Below are 27,843 nucleotides of genomic sequence, written 5' to 3'. Positions count from 1 at the left end.
GAGCAAAGTTGTTCTGTTCTAATCCAACCGCCAGAGACACGGCCTCCCGACCCCGACTATAAATCTTCAAATTTACACCTTGCCCCAAACTAGTCGTCATTTTGAACCCCCAAAACTCAAACCTCTCTTTTGCTTAAAAAAAAAAACACTGAAACATCTGTTCTCTCTAAACGCTCTGCTAGGGTTTCACTTCCACACTCTATCTCATCACTTCCATACCCAAATTCAACAGTTAGGGTTTCGAATTGGAATCGCAGAGCCATGGATGATGGCCAGGAATACGACCAGCAGATGAACTACGAAGAAGACGAGGACGAAGAAATCGGTCAGGAGGATGCCTGGGCTGTCATCTCCGCTTACTTCGAAGAGAAAGGTCTGGTTCGCCAGCAACTCGACTCCTTCGACGAGTTCATCCAGAACACCATGCAGGAAATCGTCGATGAGTCCGCTGACATCGAGATCCGCCCGGAGTCTCAGCACAACCCGGGCCACCAGTCGGACTTCGCTGAGGTCCGTCCGTTTGTTTTCTAATCGGAATTTTCTTTCCATTTTTCTCTGGAAACAAACAAACAAACAACAAAAGGAGTTTTAGGGTTTCTGAGTGAAATTTGATCTTTTCCTGAGACTAATTTTTCTGTGGAAGCGAACCGGAGTGGTAAGGGTTTGTTGTTAGGCAACGGAGAGCTTAGAATTTTGGTTAGAATTCAAGTTTAACCTTATCGTTTCGTTCACACTAGGGGTTTTTGCCTCCATACGGGATAGCCTTGGAACTTGTAAAGGCTGATAATTCAAATTAGAATTTAAGATTGACGTGCAAAATAATTGGTCATGAGTGAGTCTCTTATGGACAAATACAGATTCTTAGAAACTTTTTTGAAGGAATGAATGAACCATATTTTTTAAATCTTAAGAAATGAATGAACCATATTTTATCATTCAAGAAACCATATGTAGCATTTAAAAGTCCTGGTGAAAGCATCATCTATTGTGATAATTATGTTGTGTGAAAATGTGGTTTTTGCCTTAGGATCATGCCTATCCTTGAACCGTTGAGGTCGGCTTTACTATTCACACACAGCAACAAGGTCATGGGGTTGCTACCATGCCTTTTCTGGTTCACCACTAGTTTTTCGCAAATATCCCTAGGCTCTTGTTTTTTACGAATGAAAATCGCACTTAGAAAAAATGTATAGAGTAAGGCTACACATTACTTAGTATTTAAATTGAAGCTTGGGTTAAATCATCAAGCTTCCTAGTTTAGGTTTTGGGAAAATACATATTTCTACATTCACCACTACAATTTATTTCTTGAGTAATCTAAGGGGAAGTACTTTTTGGAATGCATATATTTTATCTGTTTACATCTGTGGAGGTTAGTTTGTGAAATTTGGGAGAATTTTGAAGCCTGTTTTGTTGGCCTTAGGGAACTGTGTCCTTATTCTAAACCTATATTTTCTGTTATATAACCTTGAATGGAAATTTTTTGTTGGAACAAATGGAGCCTAGGTGCTTAAAATTGCATAGTGTCTTTAGATAGTTTGTTTCTAGGGTTTGCGTAATGTTATCCTGACTGAGTGATAGTTGAGGAAATTTTAAATTTTGTAACACTATGTTTGGCAATGCCGTTGCTGTGGTGTAGTGGTTATCACGTTAGTCTTACACACTAAGGTCCCCAGTTCGATCCTGGGCAGCAACAATTTATCTAATATATATATATATATATATATATAAAATTATGTTTGGCTGGTGAAAAAATATGGGAATTGGATCAATAGTTTAAATTTTAAATCTTAATATGGTTATTTTTGGTGCAATTATGTTGATTTTTTGTTTTATGTTGTTTTGGACTTCAAAGAATGGATGAATTGTTACAATAGTATTAGGTATGGTTCAGTGGAGGGTTTTTGTTTTGTTGGGCTTGAATGATGAGATACTTAAGAGTCAATTTTAATTTCTTCTCGTTCCCCTCATCTTCAACCAATGAAATGAGTTTTGAGTAAAAAACGAAGAATTATTTGTGGCTTTATTCCTGGTTTTTATGCTGCTTTTGTTCATTTTTCCTGTGCAGACTATCTACAAGATTAGCTTTGGTCAGATATACTTGAGTAAGCCTATGATGACTGAGTCTGATGGGGAAACTGCGACCTTGTTTCCAAAGGCTGCAAGGTTGAGAAATCTAACATATTCAGCCCCATTGTACGTGGATGTCTCAAAAAGAGTTATAAAGAAAGGGCATGATGGTGAGGAAGTAACTGAGACTCAGGATTTCACCAAAGTTTTTATTGGGAAGGTATGTTATTTGAACTCTTTATTGGATGAATGGTTGAATCAACTCTGCAAATTGACCACCCTGTGTTGTTGTGTATTTTTATGTGTCAATAGGTTCCAATAATGCTCCGGTCAAGTTATTGCACATTGTTCCAGAATTCAGAAAAAGATTTAACTGAGCTTGGGGAGTGTCCATATGATCAAGGTGGGTATTTTATTATAAACGGGAGTGAAAAGGTTTTAATCGCTCAGGAGAAGATGAGCACCAACCATGTCTATGTGTTCAAGAAGAGACAGCCCAACAAGTATGCCTTTGTGGCAGAAGTTCGGTCTATGGCAGAATCTCAAAACAGACCACCTAGTACCATGTTTGTGCGGATGCTCTCTCGAACTAGTGCCAAAGGGGTAATGGGATTATAAATGGCATTTGGGATTGCTTTTTCCTGGAAAGTTGGACTATTCAGTTTATCTTTTTCCTCTATTGAGTTCGTTTATAGTATTGATGTGTGTTCTTTCATGTGTATCCATGTCTACTGATACAGGGATCTTCAGGGCAGTACATTCGTGCCACACTTCCATATATTCGAACTGAGATTCCCATTATTATTGTATTTCGGGCTTTGGGTTTTGTTGCTGACAAAGACATACTAGAGCATATATGTTATGACTTCTCTGATACTCAAATGATGGAGTTGCTTCGTCCCTCCCTGGAAGAAGCATTTGTGATTCAAAACCAACAGGTACTTTATTGCTATAAAGTTCCTTCCTCGTATTCCCCCCACACACACACAAAAAGAATTTTTTAACTTTTTTTTTTATTATTTTTTTTTTTATGTTATATATGATTGACTGTTAATTGGAGTGAGACATTGTTTCATGTGGTTTTACCTTAATTTTTGTGAGGGAGAGCATAGGTCCTTACTTTGTGGTAGTATAGGTCCCTCTTCAGTTTTTGGTAGTTGTACAATAAACAAACAATTCAGCTTTTCCAATGTGAGCAACTTATATTTTTAACATTCCACTAAAGTGATTTTTCAACAATTTGCCAATGACCTTTGGTTCAAATGGAATTTCTGGAGTTTCCAACGGAGACGTCTAGGGTTCAATTCCTCCTCCCCTACTTACAATGTGTCCCAAAAAAAACAATAATTTTTAGAATGGTTTATCTGGTTGATTTTTTTTTTTTTGGGGGGGGGGGGGGGGACTTTTCAGAGTTTTTATATGCTGCATGCATGTTACTTAGTTTCTACCAATGGACATGATGCTCAGCTTTTTTTTAGTTCTGAAGTCTGCTGTTGAGCTTTAGTTAAATGGTCATGTTGTTCTCTCATTTGCTGCAGGTTGCACTAGATTATATTGGAAAAAGAGGAGCAACTGTTGGTGTAACTAGGGAAAAGAGGATCAAGTATGTATTATCTTGATAAATTTACTTGGCCATTGGGATGCTTTGAGTAAAGTTTTAGCATCATATTCTGTGCATCCTCCTCACAGGTATGCCAAAGAAATTCTTCAAAAGGAAATGCTTCCTCATGTTGGTGTCGGAGAATTTTGTGAGACGAAGAAAGCTTACTATTTTGGGTAAACTTTGGTCTCTGTTAGATGTGCATTTGAATCATGGTGGTGATATGTGTGCTTAACATTTGCTGCTTCTACCAGATATATTATTCACCGGCTTCTTCTGTGTGCACTTGGTCGGAGGGCAGAAGATGACAGGGATCACTATGGCAACAAGAGGCTGGACCTTGCTGGTCCCTTACTTGGAGGCTTATTTAGAATGGTTAGTTTTGTGTGGAAAATTTGGAGGTTATTGGAATTTGAGCGATACACATTATTGAATTTATATATATTTTATTTTTTTATTTTATTTTTCATGAATGCAGCTATTCAGAAAATTAACTAGAGACGTGAGAGGTTATGTGCAGAAGGTTCCTTACATAAACCCTGATATTATTTAGTTAAGTTACTATACTCTTTGTGGGGCTTGTACCTATGTGTTTCAAATGCATGGCACAGTGTGTAGATAATGGAAAGGATGTTAACCTCCAATTCGCCATCAAAGCAAAGACCATCACCAGTGGTCTCAAATACTCACTTGCCACTGGAAACTGGGGGCAAGCAAATGCTGCTGGTACAAGAGCTGGAGTTTCACAGGTTTAAGTCTAATTATTTTCATACTCAAAAAAAAAAAAATGCTTTGCTCTCTCACTTTCTGCTAATTTGCAGCTTAAAAATGCAAGTTTTCTATTGGCTTTCATTTGTTCTTTGTATTTACAGGTGTTGAATCGCTTGACATATGCCTCCACCTTATCACATCTGAGAAGACTAAATTCTCCCATAGGACGTGAAGGTAAACCTAAGTTTGTATGATTTAGCTGATTCTGTCTTTTGAATTCTTGACCTTGCAGAGATTGGTCATTGATGCCGTATGGCAATAATGTCATCTGCCATATAAATTATTCCTAGAACCACTGTGCTACTATTTTGCCTGTTTGCTATTTTCTTCTTTATTTTCCTTTAATCTATGTATAATTTACCAGGGAAATTGGCCAAACCCCGGCAGTTGCATAATTCACAATGGGGAATGATGTGTCCAGCTGAAACACCTGAAGGACAAGTGAGTATCTTTTTTTTGGATTTCTATGTGTACTTTACTACAGAAAAGTTGAAACTTGTCTGATTTTCTCCCTGTGGTACCTATGGCTGTTATTTCTCTGTTACACAAGGCATGTGGACTGGTAAAGAATCTTGCACTGATGGTGTATATAACCGTTGGATCAGCAGCATATCCTATTTTGGAATTTTTGGAAGAATGGGGTACAGAAAATTTTGAGGTGTGTACTTTTGGTTCTGTGCGAGTGGGTGATGATTTTCTATTTACTTTTCCAGTTGACATTTTAAGTTCATTGCAGGAAATTTCTCCTGCGGTTATTCCGCAAGCTACCAAAATTTTTGTCAACGGTTGCTGGGTTGGTATTCATCGGGATCCTGATATGTTGGTGAAAACATTAAGACGGCTGAGGCGAAGGGTCGGTATATCCTTAAATAATGTTCTGTCATTAAATCATTCCCGCTTGAGTGAAAACTGGTCGGTGCCTTTGATGCACTGTACATTTTCCTTGTCCTTTCTTTCTTCACCTATAGATAAGCTCCCTTTCTTAGGACTTGTCTCTTCAGTTTGACTTGTGTGCGCTGGTGCCTTTTCCTCGCCAATGTTGTGCAGTGATATTTGTGTCCATGTCTTACTAAAGCATTCTAGTATTGATGCAAAACAATATGCAAACAAGAGTAGACCTGATCTCATTAGCAGTTTTCAACAATAAAATCAAAATTTAGCTCTTAAAATCCAATTGTAGACTTGTGAATGATTTTTACTGAAGTTATATCAATACCTTTGTCAGTTGTTATAACCACTTTCTTTATACCTTTGGTTTTTGGTAAATGTGTTGTTTTTTTTTTTTTCCTTGTTCTTTCCTTCCGGTTTTTCTTGATTATTGTTATTTTGGTTCTTGATTTCTGCCCCCACAGTAGATCCCCAATGTACTCAGGTTGGCTATTTTTTATTAATAATATTTTCATTAATTATCAAAAAAAAAATTTGCATACAACCCTTTTTTTGTTGATAAATTTTAACTTCTAAACGAAGAAGCTTAAACAAGGAAACTGGGGGAACTCATGAGATGGGCTGCCCACGGAAGAGCATGACCACATTGCTTTATACCATTAGGTCATTTTGCAGATTTATGCTGCTTAAAGACGTCATAGTATAATTTTTATTTGATTCATATAACATCTGCTTGATTAATACACCCATAATTCTTAATCAACTATGAATATGTATGATTGTATGCTGAGAAGAAGGTTATGCATATGAATGCTATGCCATGCATGGAATCCTGACAAGTCCTTACACATGCAGGTTGATGTTAATACTGAAGTTGGGGTTGTTAGAGATATCCGCTTGAAAGAACTGCGGATATATACTGATTATGGCCGTTGCAGTCGTCCACTATTCATTGTGGAGAAGCAAAGGCTTCTCATAAAGAAGAAGGATATCCATGCATTGCAGCAGAGGGTGAGCCAATTAAAATTTTCATATGCCTTTCTTTCAACTAAATGTATTTTTTAGCATTAACATGAATGTAATTATTCTATTTTTCAGGAAAACCCTGAGGATGGTGGTTGGCATGATCTTGTTGCAAAGGGATTCATAGAGTATATTGACACAGAAGAAGAAGAGACCACAATGATTTCCATGACCATACCTGTAAGATAATTTTTGTTAGGAGAAACCAATCTTTATGTAATGTGCCACTATCTTGTAAAGAGACATGAAGAACTCATAAATATATAACTGCAAAAAACTTGTACCAGGAACTTATACAAGCGAGACTCTCTGAGGATGCTTATTCTGGTACTTACACCCATTGTGAAATTCACCCTTCATTGATTTTGGGTGTTTGTGCTTCAATTATACCATTTCCAGATCATAATCAGGTATATTTGTTATGGTGGTGTGGAGTATGTGGACTTTATTTGATCGTGATATATTTTCTATTTCTTCTTACTAATCTGTTGCTGGTGCAGTCCCCACGTAATACATATCAATCAGCTATGGGTAAGCAAGCCATGGGTATTTACGTCACCAACTACCAATTTCGAATGGTATGCTTTGGTTCTCAATCTTTGTTATTATTGATTTTTCAAACTTTTTATGGTGTACCTTGGATCACTGTGGGTTCATATTCTCTTTACACAGGATACATTAGCTTATGTTCTATATTATCCTCAAAAGCCACTTGTAACCACACGAGCCATGGAGCATCTCCACTTCAGGCAGCTTCCTGCTGGCATTGTAAATATCTAACTTTGTATAGCTAGATGTGTTTTTTACTCACTTTGGTAATGTTTCGTATGACAATTTCTGCCTATAATTCTGCTTCAGAATGCCATTGTTGCTATTGCCTGCTATTCTGGTTATAACCAGGAAGATTCTGTCATTATGAACCAGTCATCTATAGACCGCGGATTCTTTCGGTCACTATTTTTCCGTTCATATCGGTAAGCATATATTGTTGACACCTTTTTGAATGTATAGTCTATTTTGTGCTTGTTTATTATTTTCCTTGGGGTAGCGCATTGTTAATTCCCTTCCCTTTTACAGGGATGAGGAGAAGAAGATGGGAACTCTTGTCAAAGAGGATTTTGGGCGCCCAGACCGTTCTAATACCATGGTGAAATTGAGTTTGAGATAGTCTTATGTCTTTTGCTGCTCGATTGAATGTTTGGCATTTAACTTGGTTTGTGTTTTACAGGGTATGCGGCATGGCTCTTATGATAAATTGGATGATGATGGTCTTGCCCCTCCTGTAAGTATATGCTAGCTTGTGTTGTTACCATGTTTCCTGCTAGTGCATAAGTTTTTATTTTGTTCTCTGAAAGTAACCTACTATTGTTTATTAGGGAACAAGAGTTTCAGGTGAGGATGTGATCATTGGAAAGACAACTCCTCTTTCTCAGGACGAAGCTCAGGGACAAGCTTCACGTTATTCACGCCGTGATCATAGCATAAGCCTGCGCCACAGTGAAACTGGAATCGTGGATCAAGTAAGCTTTATTGGATTTTAACATCACTGCTGTCTTTAGAATTGAGTTTCTGTTGTGTTTGTCCATTTAGTTGATTGATCAAGATATTTTTTGAAATACTTAAAATTGTGTCACACAGGTTGCCTTCGTAATTTAAATGTGAACCTTTTATGGAATTTGACTGATGTTTGCCCAACCATTTATTTATTTATTTATATTTCTTGGTAGGTTCTATTGACAACAAATGCAGATGGGCTAAGGTTTGTAAAAGTAAGGGTGAGATCTGTTCGAATACCTCAAATAGGGGATAAATTTAGCAGTCGGCATGGGCAAAAAGGAACAGTGGGCATGACATATACTCAAGAAGACATGCCATGGACCATGGAAGGGATCACCCCTGATATCATTGTTAATCCGCATGCCATTCCTTCACGTATGACAATTGGTCAACTGATTGAGTGTATCATGGGCAAGGTTGCAGCTCACATGGGAAAGGAAGGAGATGCTACTCCTTTCACAGATGTGACTGTAAGTTTATTCTCTCTGTACGTTCTTAAAAATTGTAATGGAAGTAGATGTTACTTCTTTTACAGATTTCGAATGATGTTATGGAAATTTGGTTATAAGTAATTGTCGTCTCTTTAGTTTTTAAAGTATCATTTTTAAAATTTTTGGAATTGGGTTATGAAGTACTTTGTTTAGTATTACAGTGATTAGCGTTTTTTGGAATTTGAAAATTTTCATCTTCTCTTCTTGTATTCATTGTAGGTGGACAATATCAGCAAAGCTCTTCACAAATGTGGCTATCAAATGCGTGGCTTTGAGACCATGTATAATGGTCACACAGGCCGACGTCTACCTGCTATGATATTCCTTGGCCCCACTTACTACCAAAGACTGAAGCACATGGTTGATGACAAGATCCATTCACGTGGGCGTGGGCCTGTGCAGATACTGACAAGGCAACCGGCTGAGGGGCGGTCCCGTGATGGAGGTCTTCGGTTTGGAGAAATGGAACGAGATTGCATGATTGCCCATGGTGCTGCTCACTTTCTCAAAGAGAGGTTGTTTGACCAAAGTGATGCATATCGGGTCCACGTTTGTGAACGATGTGGGTTGATAGCTATTGCAAATTTGAAGAAGAATTCTTTTGAGTGTAGAGGTTGCAAGAACAAAACTGACATTGTTCAGGTAAATATTTTCATCAACTGAGAGGAGGGGGGGGGGGGGGGGGGGGTTGTGTTTGGGGGGAGAGTTAAAATTCTTGCTATCACACACACCACAATTACACGAAACATACTGATCTCATTGTGTTCAAAAGATAACGTTTTTCCTTGTATATGCAGGTTCACATTCCTTACGCATGTAAGCTGCTCTTCCAAGAGCTTATGGCCATGGCTATAGCACCAAGAATGCTCACAAAGGAAGTCAAACCAATCAAAGACAATAAGAAAAAAGGAGCCTGATATATCATGTCAAGCAAAAGTTATTGGATTTATTTTTCTTTTGCAGTTTTGCAGGTAATTTGTGAAATATTTGTTGGTATAGAGAAGTTGATGTTTTGGGACCAAAGGTGCAGCAAATCATTTCTTCATTCTCAGTGAGCGAGAGCCTCTATCCAGAAGAGATGCTGCTGCCTTGTTACATTTAAAATCATTATAATTTACAACACATCCTGACATAGCCTATCAAGTAGCCAGTTGCCATGCAGCTGGAAGAATCAAAGAGGAATTGAGCCCTTAAGTGAACAAATCTGCCATCTGGGAGAACTGCTTTTCCTCTCTGCTGCTTTCATCTTGGATCCTCCATATCCTCATTGTAAGAACATTGTTGCGTATGCATCAATGTCCGGTGTTTGTTGGGATCAGCTGCATTACTTTTTTAATTTTCACTCTTTGCCTTCCACTGTAGGAGAGAGGTTTTTGTAATGTGTTGGTAATTAATTGATTTTTGCCTTCTCCATTGTGAGAGAGAGAGAGAGAAAGAGAGGATATCGTATCAAAAAGTATTTATTCGTGAAACTATTGTAGCAGCGACTGGATTCCCTGTGCTATACATGTTTTAATATTTAACCTTTGTAATATAGCATATAATTGAGAGTGGTGCAAAGTTGTGGCTTTTAACTTATCCATGCCATCATCTTTGTTCTGTTGCTGGACTTGATGAACTCGTTTTCTTAGGTTGCTTTGCAGAAAAAGTTTAACCAGTAACCAGCCTTGGAGTTTTGAGAACTGACCCAGTCTACTATTCCCTACCATCCTCAACAAAAATGATACTGGTGTTCTAGATTTTCCAGAGTTTTTGCCCTGTGGAAATGCACTTTAATGGAACTTTAACTCGGCTGGATTGAGATCATGTGCAATATGGTAGTGCACCTGATGCAATTACGAATGGTTGAGATTGATAATTGCAAAATACAACTTTCAATTTCAACCATTGCTTAAAAAGAGTTGATTAAAGTAAAAAGGGAAAGTTAAAAGAGTGATAAGTGAGAAAATTTTATGAGAGAAAGTAGGTGAATTGCATCTGGTGCAATACCTTAGGTATTGCATTGGATCCTAATCCACCTCGGCTGGTCATGACTGAGAAACCATAGGTTTTAGTAGGAATGACGCTGGTGAGATCAAGCTAAAAAAGGAACTTGGTGTTGCAAGTGCTCCGCTCCATTGAACTTTTAGTTGTTCAAATATGTCATTTTTATTTTTATTTTTTTACAAGATAGAAATTCTATTTTAATATAATCTAAAGTATATATGTATGTGAAGTTCTCTCCTAGAAACTTGAATTCCGACCTTTAACTCTCACACTCCAAAAACATTTATATTTGTGGAGTGACCATTGTACTAAGGGTGTACAGTAGTGAATATGTCAATAAATTGTTAATATGTTTTCTAGTAATAAATGCCCAAGTTTCGTTCAAAGTTTAATTCCAATATAAGTCTCATGCCTTCGTGACTCATTTATAAAACCAAATAGTTTTCTTCACATTCAATAAAACCTCCAATTTCCAAGGAGAATACGACCCCTTTATAGGGCTCGGACATAAATATGAATGTATGAGATCGTAAGAATTATAAATCTACGCAATTCTGAATGAGAATGTGAAAGAGGGACGAATTTTCTCTCATTATTGGCATAGTAAGCCTCAATGGGAAGGCCACAGTTAGCATGTTATTAGTCGGCTAACTTGACTTTATCGTATCGTATATTGGTGGTGATTTTTGTTTTTAATTTTTAATTTAGTTTTTTATCCTACCTAAAAATTCCAACCCACTACTTGAATGGAAATTTGGAATTAAAAGGGTAACTAATCCATTCTTGATGTTGGATTTGTTAGTGACAGGCTCAAGCTGAGGTTGCTTTCACTAAAGATAAAATAAATTTATATGGAGTTTATATGTGATATGCAATAAGGTAGAACATGGTAGTTTTTTTTCCCCTTTTTCCAAAAATAAAATAAAAAATTCTGGATAACCTTAGCTAGAAATAACTATGTAACATAGTACGAGCATTTTTTTTTTCCTTCTTTAAAAGAAAAAAGTTATGAATTCCATTAAGCAACATAAAACAAAGTCAGATAATCTCATTGTGAACCACCAAAGCCAGGCTCTAATTTTGGTCCAACTTTGAGCGCTCTCATTGCCTATACATTCTTTTCCTTTTGGAATGGTTAATGGAGTGACTATACTGGCTGAACCTTCAGGATAAAACGGGGTATTGGTTTGAGACTTGTAAAAAAAATGAGTCAACCTGTATCCAATCTCCTATATTGGTATAGTTTTGCCGTTTTGGTCAACTTGATAGAACTAAAATTGGTTGTAGTTTTGACTCATTTTTGATGCGAAGTCTAGCCCCTATGTTTTTCTTGAAGTCCAGAAGTGCAGCTCATTGTTTTGAATGTTTTTCCCTCCAAAAATATCATTAATGAGTTATAGTTTCCAAAAAGAAGTCAAATAGTCTTTAATTAGCCATTCCTAAGGAATTATCAAACTTTATACTTTAATTCTCCTAGGTAGACAAGTCTTTTATTGTGTTTCTAGTTCCAAAGAGTCAAGTTTGATTTTGATATTGCAAATTTATGTTTTAATTATTATTTTCATTCTCCCATGCTCATACAGTTGTTCTAAGCTTTATATAAGCCTTTTGGTTGGTGTGCGGATGGAGTGATCAGTGGCATAGGAGTTGTCTATGTGACTATGATGGTGGAGTCATTTGAGAGAGGCGTAGCTCTCAAATGAGAATGAGAAATTGGGTTTTTGTGATTTGTTTTGCTAAGATTTGTAATTGATTTATTGTTATTGTTTTTGCTTAGACCGGATTTATGATTTGTCCAAAGATTTTTCTTATTATTCGAATATGCGCTTTTTTTTTTTTTTTTTTTTTAAGATTTTTCTTGTTATCCATTTTTGAAATTTCATGGATCAGCTTGTAAATTCTTTGGGAGAAAGGGAGCGAAGTTATACATTTTAGAGCCAAAAGTTTTTTTTTTTTTTTTTTTTTTTTGTGTTAATATATATATTAGTTGATTTTTTTCATGGCCCCTCTCAGCCCTAAGCTAGTTCCATTTACTAAAACAAAGGAATATTTTTCTCTTTTCTTACCTAAACATGTACAAACTTTTTTTTTTTTTTTTGATAACAAACATGTATAAACTTGATATCATAGTGTTTGTTTGGAAACAATTTATCTAGTTTTTTGCTAAAAATGTGCTAAAGTACCTCTGAAATTTTTTGAAAAAGTAAGAAATGAAGGAAAAAGTGAGTTTGTAAAAGTTAACGCCTAAGCCCTAGTTTATGAGGAGAGACTAGAATGAAATAGAAATGAATGAAGAGAATAATTTTAGAATATTATTTCATTCCCTTGTTTGGGAGTTTTAATGGCAGAAATGGAAAGTTCATTCCATTGTTTGGGAGTTTAAGCAGGAGGGAATAGAATGGGTAGGAAAGAACACTCATTCCTCTCTATTTCCTTAAAATCTCAAATTTTCATTTCGCCTAAAATTGGAAGGAATAAAATTAGATTTATTTTTTTAATACTAAAACTCTCAAAATATCCTTATATATTCAGTATTTTATTTTAAAATAGAGGTCTAATAGTAATATTATTATAAAATAATCCATACTATTTCCTCTATATTACTCCCAAACATAATTACTTACATTACATTCATTTGAATGCTTTTATTTTAAAACATCCAAATAAGGTTCTTTAATTGCATTCTATTCTTTTATTTTTCCTTATTTAAATACATTTTATTCCATTTCATTCTCTTATGAACTCTCAAACGAAACTTAAATCCTAAACTCTAAACCCTAGACAGGTGTTTCTCCTATCCTTTCCCTTATCGATGTTTTTTTAAATAATCTTCTTGTCATTGCAACCAAACACAGGGAAAGGCAGGGTATAAATAGCAATTCAGTCAAATAGAAGTTAGAATTTCATCCTTCGAGTCAAAACGGGGGCGTTTGGAGTTATACAAATGTTTCAGTAAGGTTGTAACTCTCACGAATACACAGAAAGAGAGAGAGAGAGAGAGAGATCTGAATGGGGAGCAAAGAAATGGAGGAAGAAGAAGACGAAGGACCACCACCAGGTTGGCAGTCAATCCCTCTCCCTTCTTCACAGCCACCAGCACCAGCACCAGCACCTCCACCTCCTTCTGGTGAGTCTCTTCCCATGTTTTTCAGTGACCCTATCACAATTCTTTCAATGCTTCTATGTTATTTCATTCATTACCAGCTTCAATGAGTTTTTCCTTTCTTTACACTTTTTGAAGGTTGCCCACTTGGTGATTGATTCACTTGATCTTGCTTTGTCTATCAATTGCCTTTTGCTTTTATATTTTTTTTGCTAATCTAAAACAAACAATCAGCTGGGTCATCACCAACACTTAGATACGTGAATTCATATATAGAGTACAACACTCTCGCTTTTGCGATTTGGGTTTGAGAGAGGTGGTTGGTAGGCAGTCTTATCCTAATTCTTTGGATTCTCAAACTTGAACCCGCCACACATAAATCATCAATGAATATCCGGGTCTAAAAGGAGTAGTAAAAATTGGATCTTGTAACTTGAGGACACTAGTTATAAGGTTCTCTAGCTTTCAAAGGGGTATCTTTTATTTATGTTTTGGATGTGTGATCCCTAATTGTGTTCTTAGTTAATGGTGTGGCTTATTGGGAATAGTGTAAGTTCTCTGGCCTGAGCTTAGAAAAATGGATTTTGTTTGTAGTTGTCATCATCCTTAGGATAAGACTGGGTGTTGGTATCAGAAACTGAACTATGATTGATTTGAAGGAATGAGTGTCTTTCTGGTAATTTCCTTTTTTGAAGAGGTATCAGAAAATTGTTAGTTCTTGCTCTAATATCAAGAACAGTTGATTGTCTCTGTTTTAAGTATATTAGACTTAATGATATCAGGTTTCATTAGAAACTTTGTAATTCAATTATGTAATCCTAAAAAGGTGGATTTGAAGAACCATATAGACTTATTGTGAGCTGCTTGATTGTTTGAATATCTGAAAAATAGTATGAAATTCTTTGTTGGCATAAGAATTCAACCTATTTTAGTGGGAACAAAAAGGAATGAGCTTCATTGGAGGGCACTCGCCTGAAAATTTGGTTCAAAACTAAATCTTGATAGTTTTGTTGATTGGTTTGGATGAAAGGAAGCCAGTGCTTGCTTATGGAAGTTTCTTGTAGGAAGACCTATTACTGCTTAGGCTTTATAATTCTGAGAAAGACTCTCTTGTGGCAGGCATGCTAAGTCAGCCATGTAACAAGCCAATGAGCAAATGCCATGTAATTCAATTTTATACTCCTTTGTCAAAGTTAGTCCCACCAACATCCTGCATGGTGTTCACTCATTGGCTTGTTACGTAGCTAACTTTGTATGCCTGTTACCAGAGCTACTTGCTCCAACAAATCCATCACGCCGCTATTGCTGTAGTGTGAGCAATGGCATTGAGAGAAAGCTCTTTGCTTGCTTGCTTTAGGAGAAAAGATCAGTACAAAGTGGTAATAAGCTGAAGTTAAAGGAAGAAATCAGAAGTATTTTTATGCTTCTTTCAAATTCTGTAAGGCCTTTTACATGTATTTGACAGTTTTGATTCGATGACTCACCTTTGTCTAATAGGAAGCTTGTTGAAGAGGGCATGAGGGTAATATGTTTTGAATGTTGATCACCTCCTCTTGTTTTGGAATGTTGAGTCCTAATTTGGTTTTCCACTGGAATATTCACGTGTAAGGGAAAATTTCTTTTGATAGGCGAGTTTGGTCCAAGCAGAAGGGGAAGGGTGAAGGGGAGCAAAAAAATGATCTTCTAAAAAGTTTCATGGTATTATTTATTCTTGTTTTCCCAGTTAAGATGGGTTCAACTTGGAATTTCTCTAGAGAATTTAAACTTGAACTCATGTATCGAATCACATCAAATTGAATGCCAATGGGCTCTAGCTCAACTAGCACCTCCCTCCCTTGCAAGTGCGAGGTCGAGGGTGAAGTTGTGGGTTTAAGACTCAATGTGTGCGTAACTTATTAAAAAAAAATGTTAACCTAAAAATGATAATGATTAGTGATAAACAAAGCTGCCACGGTGGGGCAGTTTTCACTTTTCAGATGATGATGACATTATTAAAATTTTTGGTTATACATCGAAAAAGTTTTCAGATGATTACAGCAGGAAGGAATTAGGATAGATGAATGTTTATTGCTTTTGAACCATGTCCTTGACCTAGAAATCCATTAGGACTTTGATGAATTGATGTTTTCCATACCGGTGCTCTCTTGAATTTCATTAGTAAATTAATTTCTTAATGGTCTTTGTAACTGGTGAACTATGTTTTCTGATGCAGAAATGGCTCAAATGGTTTGTGGTACTTGCCATAACCTGCTTAAGTATCCTCGAGGGGCAAGACATGTTCATTGCTCGTGCTGTCACACAGGCAATTTTGTATTAGAAGGTTCCTCCTCTCTTTTCTTGTACTTAAACAAATGCATTTCCCCCCCCTAGATATTAGCAGTTAAGCTTTTCATACTGTTTTGTTGTTTTTATAAAAAAAGGTTAAAGGTTTCTCTATTATATTTTATATTTCAAATATGAAGGATCAAACTTTTGGAAATTATGAGTTGTTGACAGCTCTGTATTAGACGTTGATTTTCTTGCAGATAACTCAATAATTCTACTGTGAGCTAGCCTTTTGGGAATTTCATAGATAGACCCACATTGGGTTTTGGATATCACCTCCTAACTTAGGTGAAACAACCCCACATTACTTGTCTAGCACTATTGACATGGTGTGACACCAAATTCACTTAGTGGGGCAAGGCTTTGACTACGTTGATCATGTGGAATACCTCTCTTTGCCTCCCTATCACAAAACATGCACAGGCATATCCTCATTGTGGATATATTGGATATGTAGTATGGAGTCAAAGTTGAAAAGCACCGAAAGGCACTAACCCAATTAAGGCTGGGCGGAAAATTATATTATGTAGTTTTTATACATGTAGAACTTAAATCATATGTAGTTAAAGCATTGAAATATTATCAAGTTTTTTGATGTGTTGCATGAAGAAATTACGTGTCTTAATTTATTTCAAAATAGGCTCAACATGGTTTAGTCTCTATTAATTATTCTAAATTGTACATTCAAATTCTTGTCTCTGCCTTTAGGTAAATAAATAATTAGTCCCAGACCTTGGTTTTGTGATTATCTTCTAACCAAGGTGAAAGAAATTGTGAACCTTGATTCTTTAATCTCTAGATATGTGGTGCAGCACAGATAATTGTGGACCTAAGGTCATTGAGTTCAACATTTGACACAAAATTTCAGATTATTATGACAAGTAAATCTTTTTGTCACTTACATGTGTGCATCAGAGTGTCAAGTCTGTTCTTGTCTAAATGTCTAGTTTTGCCTTTTCATAGAACCTCTGTTCGATTTAGGTGAAGATAATCTTTTGTTTTGCAATGTGTACTGTCATAATGGCAAGGCCTTTTTATAAAAACTTGATCCTTGTTTCTCAGCTCATGAGGTTGGACTAGTTAAATGTGGCAGCTGTGAAGTATTGCTGATGTATCAACATGGAGCATCATCAGTGAAGTGTTCCTCTTGCTCTGTTGTGACCGAAATTGGAGTATGTGAAGTACATTCTTTCAACTATATAGTAGCCTATATGTTTTAAATCTATTATTCCTCATTACCTTTATGACTATAATTGAAATTCCTTTGCAAGCATTAATTTCTAACTGTGGCTGACATACCACATTTATACACCAATTGATCAATGCCCATTATGCCAAGTAAATTCTGTGGAAATAAAGTTGGTGAAATGTAGAGTTTGGTTGTTAAATGTTAACATGCCGACCAGGATTTGGCTTAGTTTTCTAATTATGTGACTTTGATAATTAGATAGTTACAACAATGGGGAGGGGGGGATTCGAACCTTGGTTCTCCTAATAAAAGAGAGCAAGCTATGCCACTTGAGTTAGAAGGCTCTTGGCCTAAATATTTGACTTTAAGACAGGTTTCCTTCTCTTATTTTCCTGATTAAAAAAAAAAATACACATTTGAATGTATAGACACTTTAAAAATTGATATTACAAAGATATAAGAGTATGTATACTGGCACATATGATGTGGACTATTTGGAGGAAAAGGAACCTACAAAATTTTGATGGAAAGGAACACTATTCAACTCACATATTAGCTGTTGGGTTCTCTTTTTGAGAGGCAGCATGTCTATTCATCAATGAACTTCTTTTTCTTACTGATTAAAGAAAAGAAAAATTGATATTTAACTCTGTCCTCAGCTGTTCAATATGTATTGAAACTTGTACCTGAAACAGCAAAGATTTCTTTATGGAAATAAAGAAGTAAAAGGTTAAAAAGGATGCTTTTGAAGGGAAAAAAATGATTATGATGTCCTTGGACAATTATATCATCTCTTCAACTAATTCTATTTAGATGTTATTGTAGAAACTGACTTCTTAAGATCATATTGTAATTGTCTGTGATTTATATGTGTTATTTGCTTTGGAGGTCATTCTGGAAACTGATTTTGTTAACTGTTTCTTTGTAGGAGCACAATAGGCGACCTCCATGGTCTGTACAGCAAGGGCAACCACCACAGCCTCCCAACCCTGTTCACTAAACTACCTATTTCTATTAGGCACATTAGCTAGGGAGTTTGTTCATAAACTTCAGCATTTTTGTTAATTTCCATCCTTAATAATGCAGATAAAAAGAATTTTGCCCCCATCTTTTATAATTATTTGTATAGAAATACTGAGTTGTGAATACCTGTTGCTCTGATAAATTTATGACATTTTCAACGTGAGTTTGTATATTGTTGCTATTTTGTTAATCTTCTTTTCAAAAGGAGAGGAAACTGCTAAACAGCACGTCTCTGTGCTAAAACACCCTAAACCTGAAGTACCACAAAAAATGTCTTTACCGTTATAATCACTTGATAATGGATTTAATATAGAGAGATATAAATAAAAAATAAAATGAAAAGACCCATAAGTGTATGCACAGATGCAATTATAGCTCCATTATATTGTACGGTCATAGGTTCATTAACTTGTTAAGACATTAGCGGATGAAAAACTTATTGGAAAAATAGTGGATTCACAACTTCGCGCACCCACCCATCACAATTTGAGGTGGCTATTCATCACAAAAATCATATGAAATATGTTAGGCGAAAATGATATTTTAATTCCTATATTTTGGTGTAAGTTAATTGGTCTATATTATTTTCAATTTGTGATAATTTGATCCTTTTAGTTAACTCAAGAAAATGACTACAAGTTAAAAATAAAAGGAACAAAATTAACTTCTAAAAAAAAAAATACGAATCAAATTAACTATGATCTTTGAATGTAAAGGCCAAAATGATATTATTGTGAATATTATAAAATGCTAATAGTATTTCTTATTAAAAAAAAAAAAAACTAAAAACACCAACAAATATTAGATGAAGAAACCAAAATTTCTCTCAAAGTAATAGCAATATTTTACATTGAATGAAAATTACAAGGAGGAGGTATTTTTTTGCACACGGATTTGAAAGTTAAATCCTCCATCCCAATAAATATGCATGGTTTACACATTATTCTTAGGTTAAAATACACTCGGTCGTTGCACTCAATTAAACACAAATAGCAAAGTTTGCAGTGAAATCTTGCTCTTATTCTTAGATGCACACACACACAGACACAGAGTGAGGACAAAACAAAGTGAATCCTTCCAAATCCAGTCATTAAATAATTAAACAGAGGAGGAGGAGGGGATGAGGAAATCGACGACGACCTCACTCTCGACAAAATCCGTAAACTTGTGTTTCAACTTCCCCAATTCCTCATTCGAATCCTCCAACTCTGTGTGTCCAGGAAAAACCGCCAGATAAGCTAACGAGTACCCTCTGCTTCTCTCTGTAGAAAAGTTCTCTCCATAACTCAACTCACTAATTTGTTTATGCTGCCCCAACAACAAACCATCCTTCGTTTCTTTTAAAACCCCAAGTATCTCTGATTTTTTTACATCTTCTTCCTTTAGTTTGAAGAAGCTGACTCGAATTGCGGACCCGGGTTTGGGTTTGGGTGTGACCGCCAGATGAAGATCGGGGGCGACCCAATCGAAGGCCATGATGTCTTCGACTATGTGCAAGCCGTGATCTTTGACGGCGCTGTCGTGGCGGGGGTGGATAGTGTAGGCTTTGAGGTCTTGCTTGGAGTTGTAGCGGCTGTGGAGGATGTGAGTGAAGTTGAGCGAAGTGGCGGAGGAGGAGGTGGTGGTAGTTTGGATTAATGGGGCGGCGGTGAGCTGTGCCACTTGGACGAGGGAGGACAAGGCGTTGAGAGCGTCGAGCCACGCCTTCACCTTCGATGGTTCGGCCTCGTCTTTCACCTTGAACAGGACGATGTGTTCGATGGCCTCGGACTCGGACTCGGACTGAGATGCCATCTTTCAGTATCAGTTGACCTGAGAACTGGAGATTTGGAATTCGGTGAAGATTGAGACTTCTTGAGCTAGAGCGTATGGAGTATGGAGGGACCCAGGAGGTGCTTGATGACCATGCTTGATACTTATTTTTTTTTCACCTATTTTTTTCTTCTAATTGTTTTTGTACCTACTCTACAGTGTCCGGGACACAAGTGTGTAAATATAATTTTTTTTTAATTAATTTTTTTCAATTTGTTTCACTGACTTTTAAGTTCAAAGTATTAATAGTCTTCTGGTTGTCAAGTGGATTGTAATTAAAGTAGTTAATATCTTTTAATATTTGAAAGGAGGGAATTTAGTTATAAAATTGGTTGCCGTTTAAATTTATAATTTTATTTAATATTATTTTTATTGGAAGTAAATTTTGATAAATTTACTATTAGATTATATTTTCTTCTTATATCTTCCATACTTGTAAAATTTGTAAAAAATTAAAAATCAATAACTATAATATCAATAAATTATTTAAATTGCAATTTTTCGTAGTTTAAAATTATGAATAAAATATAAGCTCATAAATAATATGGTAAATAATATCCGATTAACACAAAATTTAATATGTACATTAAGAATATAAAGAACACGCGATTCAATGGTTAGATTTTCAAATATGTAGTAATGTTTATTTTATTAGATAAAGTTGTAGCCTTAAGTTACAACTAATTTTGTAACTAAATTTTATTTTATTTTTAATTAGACATCTAAAATTTAAATTATTGTTGATTATTGAATTATAAAAAAGGGAAAAGTTAATGGATTTTAAAAATATTTTAAAAAACTTTTTATTAAAAAAATAACTTTTTTTTTTATAGTTTTTACGATATCAAAACTTTAATAAAATTGTCTATTAATAATGTTCAAATAACACCTATTAACCGAATCCAAATCTAAAATATAAAAAATATTCTAGCCACCAAAAGAAACAAGGAAGATTAGAATATTTTTGCATAGTTTATAATTATGGCTAAATGAATGACACCCTAATTAGTAAGAATTAAAGTCGAACACAAATTAAATTATTTAAGTTGTAAGACAATTTAACTAAAAACAATCGATTTCAAAATGAAAAGTGGGTATAAGTATATTGGTAATATTTCTTTAAACATTAAGATTAACTAGATATAACAAAATAATCCAGGATTAATGAAATTGAAATCTTGACACATTTCAAAAACCATATGAGTTGAAATCGACTAGCAAACAAACATTATAAAATTGTTTATCGAGTTAAGTCGGAACTATTTAAGTATTTATAATTAAATTGGTTGGTTTGAACTTGAAGACTTAAATGATTAGGCTGGTTGGTTTGAAAGATGCTTACAGACTTTCTACTCAAAGTACAACCGCAGAAGGTGCGGATGATTCGGGTGGAAAAAAAAAAAAAAAATCCAATGAGTTTCTTTTTATATTCGTTCTAATTTCTAAGTTAATTTTAGTCGCCTATGATTCATTTCACGTGCATATGCATATGGCTATGGCTATGGCTATGGCTATGGCTATGTAGTGGGACCATAATACAGCTAGAGTTATCCCTTCATTTAACAACCTGGTCCAAGCCTAGAAGAGAGTGGTACAAGTTTAATTATGATGCAGCAGCCATAGGGAGTAGCTAGCTTCTCTATCAGTAGTAGCAAGAGATTGGAGAGGGGCGGTGGTTTTAGCCAGCTCTAATAAAAAGGTCTTAATACCATAACCATTAAACATCCCCCATCTCTAAGTTGAAGCTGAAGCTTTATTGTGGTCCCAGTTACCTACGAAGAATGAAATTCTTAGGGTAATTATTAATATAATTATTAGTCTGCACCTACAGATACACCCAAACCAATACTTATAATATGGCAACTTGTGATTAAGTGGTAATTATTGAAGGTGACAATAAGATGTGTATGGATGCAATTTCCCAATAGGCAGAAGATAGGCCAAGGAGGTATTTAGATGGCCTCAATTTCCCAAAGCTTTGAAGACAGCTCTTTTTGGTGGGTTAATTAGAACTTAGAAGAGTCGCAAATAATGCAGCTTATGTTGGTGTAATAGACCCGTGTAGGTGTAGGGCCTTCGGTTTTTGTTGATGTGGTAAGTACGATATAGTGCCACTGCCTACTGTTTCTGTTTCCAGTAACTAGGTGCTGAGCCAAGCTGGGGCTAAACCTCAAAACCATAGGCACTCTGATGGATTAATGGACATTATACGGCCCACTCTATATGAAATATGAAAATTGTTCTTTTTTTTTTTTTTAATTATTTATTTGTTTGTTTTTCCTATTTGGCCGAAATTGGACTTTCTATTTTTTTTTATTGAAAAAATTGGTCTTATAACAAGACAAGAGGCTCACGGGAGAGGTTTTTTTATTTTTTCTTTTTTTAATTGGTAACCTAGAAAATTATAATGTCTAATTTGAAACCCTTAATTTACAAGATTATATGTATTTGTAACTATAGGGTTAAGGGCCCAAATCATATATTGGGCCTTGGGTCTTGACCGAGAGTGTGAGTAGTCCGAGGACGAATGAATGGTAATGGATGATTCAGACTCAGGACTTAATGAGCAAGATACAAATGAGAAGGTGGTCCGAGGAGAAATATCTCCTCGAATAAGCTAAACACAGATCAGATATAGATCCTAATGATCAAAGTGACCTCCTAAGAAACTCTAGTGATAAAGACGTGCGCCATAAACGTACAAAAAAGATGGGAACCCGAAAATGTCTAATGGAAAGTTGCTACCACCACATTGAATGCTTTGTAGCTAACTCTCTGGCCTCATTAATGAGGAAGTGATCTCTGAACAGTACTTTTTCAGCCTTACAACCACCCCTAAAAACTTCTAGAGAAGGCTGATGGGACAAATATCAGCATAAACCATCAACTGTCCACGTGTAGGGTAAAGATGAAGGAAGAGATGTATAAATGAGAGTAGAGACCCCAGAGGAAGGGGATCGGAAAAATAGAGAAAGAATACTATAGCAATAAAAATTGTACTTGTACTCTGTTTAGTTGATTTATATGAAAAATTAACTTCTCGGACAGTAAGTTCATTCATATCAGTACCTCTTATTTGTGCTTGATCATCCTCTAAATCTATACTAGTCGTTGCCCAATTCATTAGAACCTAGTTCTTCGACCCACTCTCTACAAATTTATTGTACTGGCCTTACTAGGCCAATATCCCATATATTTTGGGCTTGGGCTGCAAAACGTGTCCCTACAATTGGCGTCGTTTGTGGGAAGAACTTGTGTAATAGTGAGTGTGACGGTTAACTATGGTAAGATCAGGTCCCCATCAACAAGAATCCATAGGTTCCCAACAACGAGATGATTTCCTTAACCTCGAACGCAAGTGGGATCGAGAAGGTAGCGTACACACCAAACATACTAGTAAAAGTTACTCTCAAGTTGAGAGTCACGTCTCTTAGGAGTAAAACAACAGAGCCATGCATAGGGAAATTGACCATCTAAAGAAGGAATTACGTCATGCACGACAAAGACGAACTCCCTCCCGGTGTGACTCCTCTTCTGATGGTTTGAAGGATGGTAGTTATCGACGTAGATCAATGACTCCTCTTAGTGAGTCTTTCTCATATGAAGAGGAACACCACCGTGAATGCAAATACAAGAGCCTAACTCGTAGAGGACTGGGAAACGATGCTATGAGCAAAGCGTTGAACCAAATTTCCAAGTCGCCCTTCTCGCGCAACAACAACAACAACAACTAGCCTCGGAGAGACTTTGTTGGGCAGTTAGGGTCTGCTAATACTCAGGCGGTTAATGCGATGTTCCAAGAATCGGTGCATCAAGTTCTGGAGAAGATTAAGAATGAGTCGTTCTTCAAATGGCCAAACAGGATGGCTGGAAACCCCATGAGGTGCAACCAGAGCCTGTATTGCCAATACCATCAGGACTAAGGATACACTACGAGGACTATAGAAATTTGTGGGACCATTTGGACCAGTTGGTCCAAGAAGGAAAGTTGAAGCAGCTTTTGCATCATTCCAGTGGCCAGGGGAGCCATTTGCGTCATTCTAGTGGCCAGGGGAGCCAGACAGGTTCGGAACCCCCGAGAGATGTTTCTTCAAGACCTCCTCTAGGAATGATCAATGTCATCTTTGCTACTCCAGGAAAGACCGGTTCTTGTCCCTTTAGAGTGATGTCTGTGGCTCAGCTGTCTGTTGAGGATAATAATCTAGAGTCGAAGAGGGCTAGAATGGATATCCAACCGGCACTAAGATTTTTGAACGAGGATAAGATTGGAACCATATAGCCCCACGATGATGCTCTGGTGGTCACACTCAAGATTGGTGGGTATGACGTGAAGAGGGTGATGGTGGATCAAGGCAGTGGTGCCGAAATTATGTACCCCGACTTATACAAGGGGCTGAATTTGAGACCTGAGGACTTGACGGCCTACAATTCTCCTTTGGTGAGTTTTATATGGGAAAATAGTCATTCCAAGGGGTTTGATAAGATTACCCGTGCAAGCTGGTTCAGAAGTGGTGGAGGTAAACTTTATCGTTGTAGACACCCAATTTTACAACTTGCATTTAACTAACCGGTAGATCTTTAGATTTGTGATACAAGACAAATCTTGATGTTTTAACAATCATAATGGTGTGTCATGGGTTTTGATCAGACCACCTGATTAAAAGTTATCATACAAACAATTTTCAATGATCATGGCTCGCCTACACGATGGGCCTGATCACGTTCTTATTTTAAATACTTAATTTTGATTGGATCTCACAAGAATTAATTTAAAATTAATTAAGTGTGATTTTTATTGGATTTCATTTTTTTTAAAGAAATAATAAAAAACATTTTTCTTTACGGCATCTTATCTGCTCTTTTGAAAATTTTTTGGAGATATGATTCATGAAAAATTCAAAAAAGAAAAAAAACAGAAAAATGCTCAAAAAACGTCATTATCTTCAGCAGCAACTTGAATCGTATTTTTGGCCTGGAAAACGTTGAAATTTGATTTTCCTATTTCTATAAAAGTTGTATATAATTGAATTTCCTTTCAAAAAAGATCAATCCCGAATCAATTGGAATTTTGAGCAGAAAGTTGTGGCCAAAATACGAAACAGGTGCAGAAGATAACACAAATTCAGCATCATCTTCTTCTTTCAAAATTTCAAATGGGGATCAACGTCAAATTTGTTCAAGCTTATCTAATAGGCTTATCCTTTCCTTTAGCTTCAGAAGAAAAGTTTTTTTTTTGAAAAATAAATTGGATAAGAAACAGATACATCCTGTGAAAATTTTCAAAAAATGCTCAAAAAACGTTACTATTTTCAGCAGCAATTTGAAACGCATTTTTGGCCTGGAAAAAGTTGAAATTTGGCTTTCTCTATTTCTGAAAAAGTTGTAGATAATTGAATCTCCTTTCAAAAAAAAAAACCCATCTTGAATCGATTGGAATTTTGAGCGGAAAGTTAGAGCCAAAATACGAAGCAGGTGCAGCATCATCTTCAACTTCCATTCAAAATTCAAATGGGGATCAACACCAAATCCGTTCCAACTCATTTAAACAGGTTATCTCCTCCCTTAGCTTCAGAAGAAAGCTAATAAATTAGCTTTAAAGCTAAGCCATCCCTTCTCCTATAAATAGAGAAGACCTCTTCCATTTTCTAGACCCCGAATTCCCTCTAGAGAGCTAGTGAGAAAGTAGAAAAGAAAAGCTGTTGTGCAACCATTGTTCTTATTTTGGGCCAGCCGTTTATTCCTTCTCTCAGTGGCATGGCATGGCCACTGTTTTGCTTTTACTTATGGGTTCCTATGTCCCTTTGGGCTTTCCTTTGGGCATCCTTGGCCCGTTTGCTTTCTTTGGGCTTCCTCGGCCCTTTTGCTAATTCCACACTCCCATGGGTTTTTTACTAACTTCATTGGGTTTCCTTGGCCCAATAACCTTATTCTCCTCCTTGGGGTTTATGGGCCTGCTATAAACCCCTTACTTTCTTTGTTTGCATTACCTTGGACCTGCAGCGGCTCTTTCTCACTTTTCTACCTCATACACCGCCCATGGGATGCTATTTCTTTCTTTTCGGGCTTCTTTGAGCCCACTTTCCTCTTTAAGACCCATTTGTTTATTTCTTGAGCCTGTGATCCATTATTCCTGCCGCTAAGGCCTAATGGTTTTGCTATCTAATTTGTCAATTCTTTGCTGCCCTTATTATTGGGCTTTCTTTCTTTCTGCCTGGATTCTCACAAATGGCCCTTAACAATCATCTTTATAAGTGATTAAACAGAATCTTAGTTATGCCTAGCTCTTCAGACCAGATGCTTTAAGGAAATTAACACTCTATGACATCTTTATAAGTGAAACAGAACCTTAGTCATGCCTGACTCTTCAGACCAAATGCTTTAGGGAAATTAACACTCTATGACATCCTTATAAGTAATTAAACAGAACCTTAGTTATGCCTGGCTCCTTAGACCAGATGCTTTGGGAAAATTAATACTCTATGACATCTTTATAAGTGTTTAAACAGAACCTTAGTCATGCCTGGCTCCTCGGACCAGATGCTTTAGGGAAATTAACACTTAATGACATCTTTATAAATGTTAAACAGAACCTTAGTTATGCCTGGTCCCTCAGACCACATACTTTGGTAAAATTAACACACTATGACATCTTTATAAGTGTTAAACAAAACTTTAGCTATGCCTGGTCTCTCGGACCACATACTTTGGTAAAATTAACACTCAATGGCATCTATTCATTTTTTTTAAGTATTAAACAAAACCTTAGTCATGCCTGGCTCCCTAGACCATATGCTTTGGCTAAATTAATACTTACTGGCATCCTTCTAAGTGTTAAATAGAACTTTAGTTGTGCATGGCTCCTCGGACCACATACTTTGAGGAAATTAACATTCTATGATATCTATTTGTTTCTCACTAAGTGTCAAGACAAATCCAAGATTATAACCAACTCCTCATATTAGTAGCTCTGAGTAAGTTAAAGTCTTTAATTATTTATCTAAGTGTCGAGCAAAGTGAAGAATATCTCCCCCTTTTATTCTTTACAAAGTTTATTACTTATCTTTATTAGATTCAACCTTCATTGTAGAAGGTGCAATTCATAGTACAAATATGGGGTAAATCTCTTTATTGTTGGTACTTAGTCAAATTATTTACACCGGTAGTAGGGTATTGTTGTTAGTTTTTATTAAAGTTAGAGTGGCAACAGTTCAAGTTTATTTGCAATAACAGTAAGCTTGAAAGCATATATAGTAAAGACACAAGAGATAGAAAGAAAAGTCCATTCATTAATCAAAAGGAGGATACATTACAAGTGGTGGCAAAAGCCACAAGAAAAGAAAATGATAAAAAATAATAATAATAAAGAAAAATCCTACAACTATTTCTTTGTTGGTTGAGGGCCCTCTTTGGAATCAGCTGCCTTAAGCTTAGCATCCCCAACCTTGGACTTAGACTTAGCTTCTTTAGCCTAGGAGAATACATCCTTAATTGTAAGGGCATCCTCGAATTAAGTATTTTTGGCTGAGGGCAGGGCCTCCTTACCCTTACCTGCCCTTATGGAGGCTTCAGCATCAAGAGTAGGATCTTGGATACTAGAGACCTGCTCAGGAGGAGGGAGGGGTAGAGCAGTGGAAGGGAGGTCCGCTGGAGCTTCTCGGATATGTTCAGGAAAGAATATGTTCTCAGCCTTCCTCAACTCAGAGTCAGCAGGGACCTCTGCACTGTTAAGCACCTCTATCCAGGTCTCAATGTAGTAATACCTGCATACTCCTGCCACCTCCTCAGCCAATCAGTTCTTTGTATCCTCCACCCTACGTTCGTAGGATGCTCTCTCCGTAGCTTCAGTAGTTTCTTTGGCCACCCGAGCTGCCTCTTTAACTGCATCCTTGACCTTCTGTAGCTCGGCCTTGAGATCCAGAACTAGCTGTTTCTAGGTGGCCAACTCAAGTTTTGTTGTGTAAAGCAGCTTATGTTGGTCCTTGGCTTGGGCCCTAACATTTTTTAG

At 36.4% G+C, this 27,843-nt stretch overlaps 3 protein-coding genes and 1 non-coding gene across 4 annotated transcripts; 3 read left to right on the top strand and 1 right to left on the bottom strand.

Annotated features, from left to right (window-relative positions):
• Window positions 1-84: 84 nt before the first annotated feature.
• Window positions 85-9,960, top strand: LOC126725959 (DNA-directed RNA polymerase II subunit RPB2). The gene is made up of 25 exons (XM_050430986.1): window positions 85-510; window positions 2,069-2,290; window positions 2,383-2,673; window positions 2,811-3,008; window positions 3,609-3,673; window positions 3,760-3,846; window positions 3,925-4,045; window positions 4,149-4,193; window positions 4,282-4,419; window positions 4,543-4,615; window positions 4,806-4,882; window positions 4,992-5,099; window positions 5,178-5,294; window positions 6,185-6,340; window positions 6,428-6,532; window positions 6,640-6,762; window positions 6,853-6,930; window positions 7,025-7,120; window positions 7,211-7,326; window positions 7,430-7,499; window positions 7,581-7,634; window positions 7,729-7,872; window positions 8,080-8,379; window positions 8,620-9,042; window positions 9,198-9,960. Exons 1-25 carry the CDS (start codon window positions 262-264, stop codon window positions 9,315-9,317), a joined length of 3,576 nt encoding a protein of 1,191 aa, XP_050286943.1. The 5' UTR covers window positions 85-261; the 3' UTR covers window positions 9,318-9,960.
• On the top strand, window positions 1,625-1,696 carry TRNAV-UAC (transfer RNA valine (anticodon UAC)). The gene has a single exon. It is a non-coding gene; the product is annotated as a tRNA-Val (tRNA).
• Window positions 9,961-13,281: 3,321 nt separating the features above from the next.
• On the top strand, window positions 13,282-18,189 carry LOC126725958 (protein LOL2). Its single transcript, XM_050430985.1, has 4 exons — window positions 13,282-13,513; window positions 15,702-15,809; window positions 16,877-16,986; window positions 17,932-18,189. Exons 1-4 carry the CDS (start codon window positions 13,396-13,398, stop codon window positions 18,001-18,003), a joined length of 408 nt encoding a protein of 135 aa, XP_050286942.1. The 5' UTR covers window positions 13,282-13,395; the 3' UTR covers window positions 18,004-18,189.
• A 638-nt stretch (window positions 18,190-18,827) lies between these two features.
• Window positions 18,828-19,951, bottom strand: LOC126725957 (stress-response A/B barrel domain-containing protein UP3-like). The gene has a single exon (XM_050430984.1). It carries the CDS (start codon window positions 19,818-19,820, stop codon window positions 19,125-19,127), a length of 696 nt encoding a protein of 231 aa, XP_050286941.1. The 5' UTR covers window positions 19,821-19,951; the 3' UTR covers window positions 18,828-19,124.
• Between the last annotated feature and the right edge of the window lie 7,892 nt (window positions 19,952-27,843).

Source organism: Quercus robur, chromosome 5 (assembly GCF_932294415.1).
Source record: "Quercus robur chromosome 5, dhQueRobu3.1, whole genome shotgun sequence".
NCBI lineage: Eukaryota > Viridiplantae > Streptophyta > Magnoliopsida > Fagales > Fagaceae > Quercus > Quercus robur.
This window is presented reverse-complemented; position numbering and strand designations above follow the sequence as displayed.

Coding starts and splice junctions, on each gene's coding strand:
- LOC126725959 (XM_050430986.1), top strand. CDS start 262: ATGGATGATGGCCAGGAATACGACCAGCAGATGAACTACGAAGAAGAC. Junction 3,674..3,759: donor ACTAGGGAAAAGAGGATCAA/GTATGTATTATC, acceptor TCCTCCTCACAG/GTATGCCAAAGAAATTCTTC. Junction 5,100..5,177: donor GGGGTACAGAAAATTTTGAG/GTGTGTACTTTT, acceptor AGTTCATTGCAG/GAAATTTCTCCTGCGGTTAT.
- LOC126725958 (XM_050430985.1), top strand. CDS start 13,396: ATGGGGAGCAAAGAAATGGAGGAAGAAGAAGACGAAGGACCACCACCA. Junction 15,810..16,876: donor AGGCAATTTTGTATTAGAAG/GTTCCTCCTCTC, acceptor CTTGTTTCTCAG/CTCATGAGGTTGGACTAGTT. Junction 16,987..17,931: donor CTGTTGTGACCGAAATTGGA/GTATGTGAAGTA, acceptor GTTTCTTTGTAG/GAGCACAATAGGCGACCTCC.
- LOC126725957 (XM_050430984.1), bottom strand. CDS start 19,820: ATGGCATCTCAGTCCGAGTCCGAGTCCGAGGCCATCGAACACATCGTC.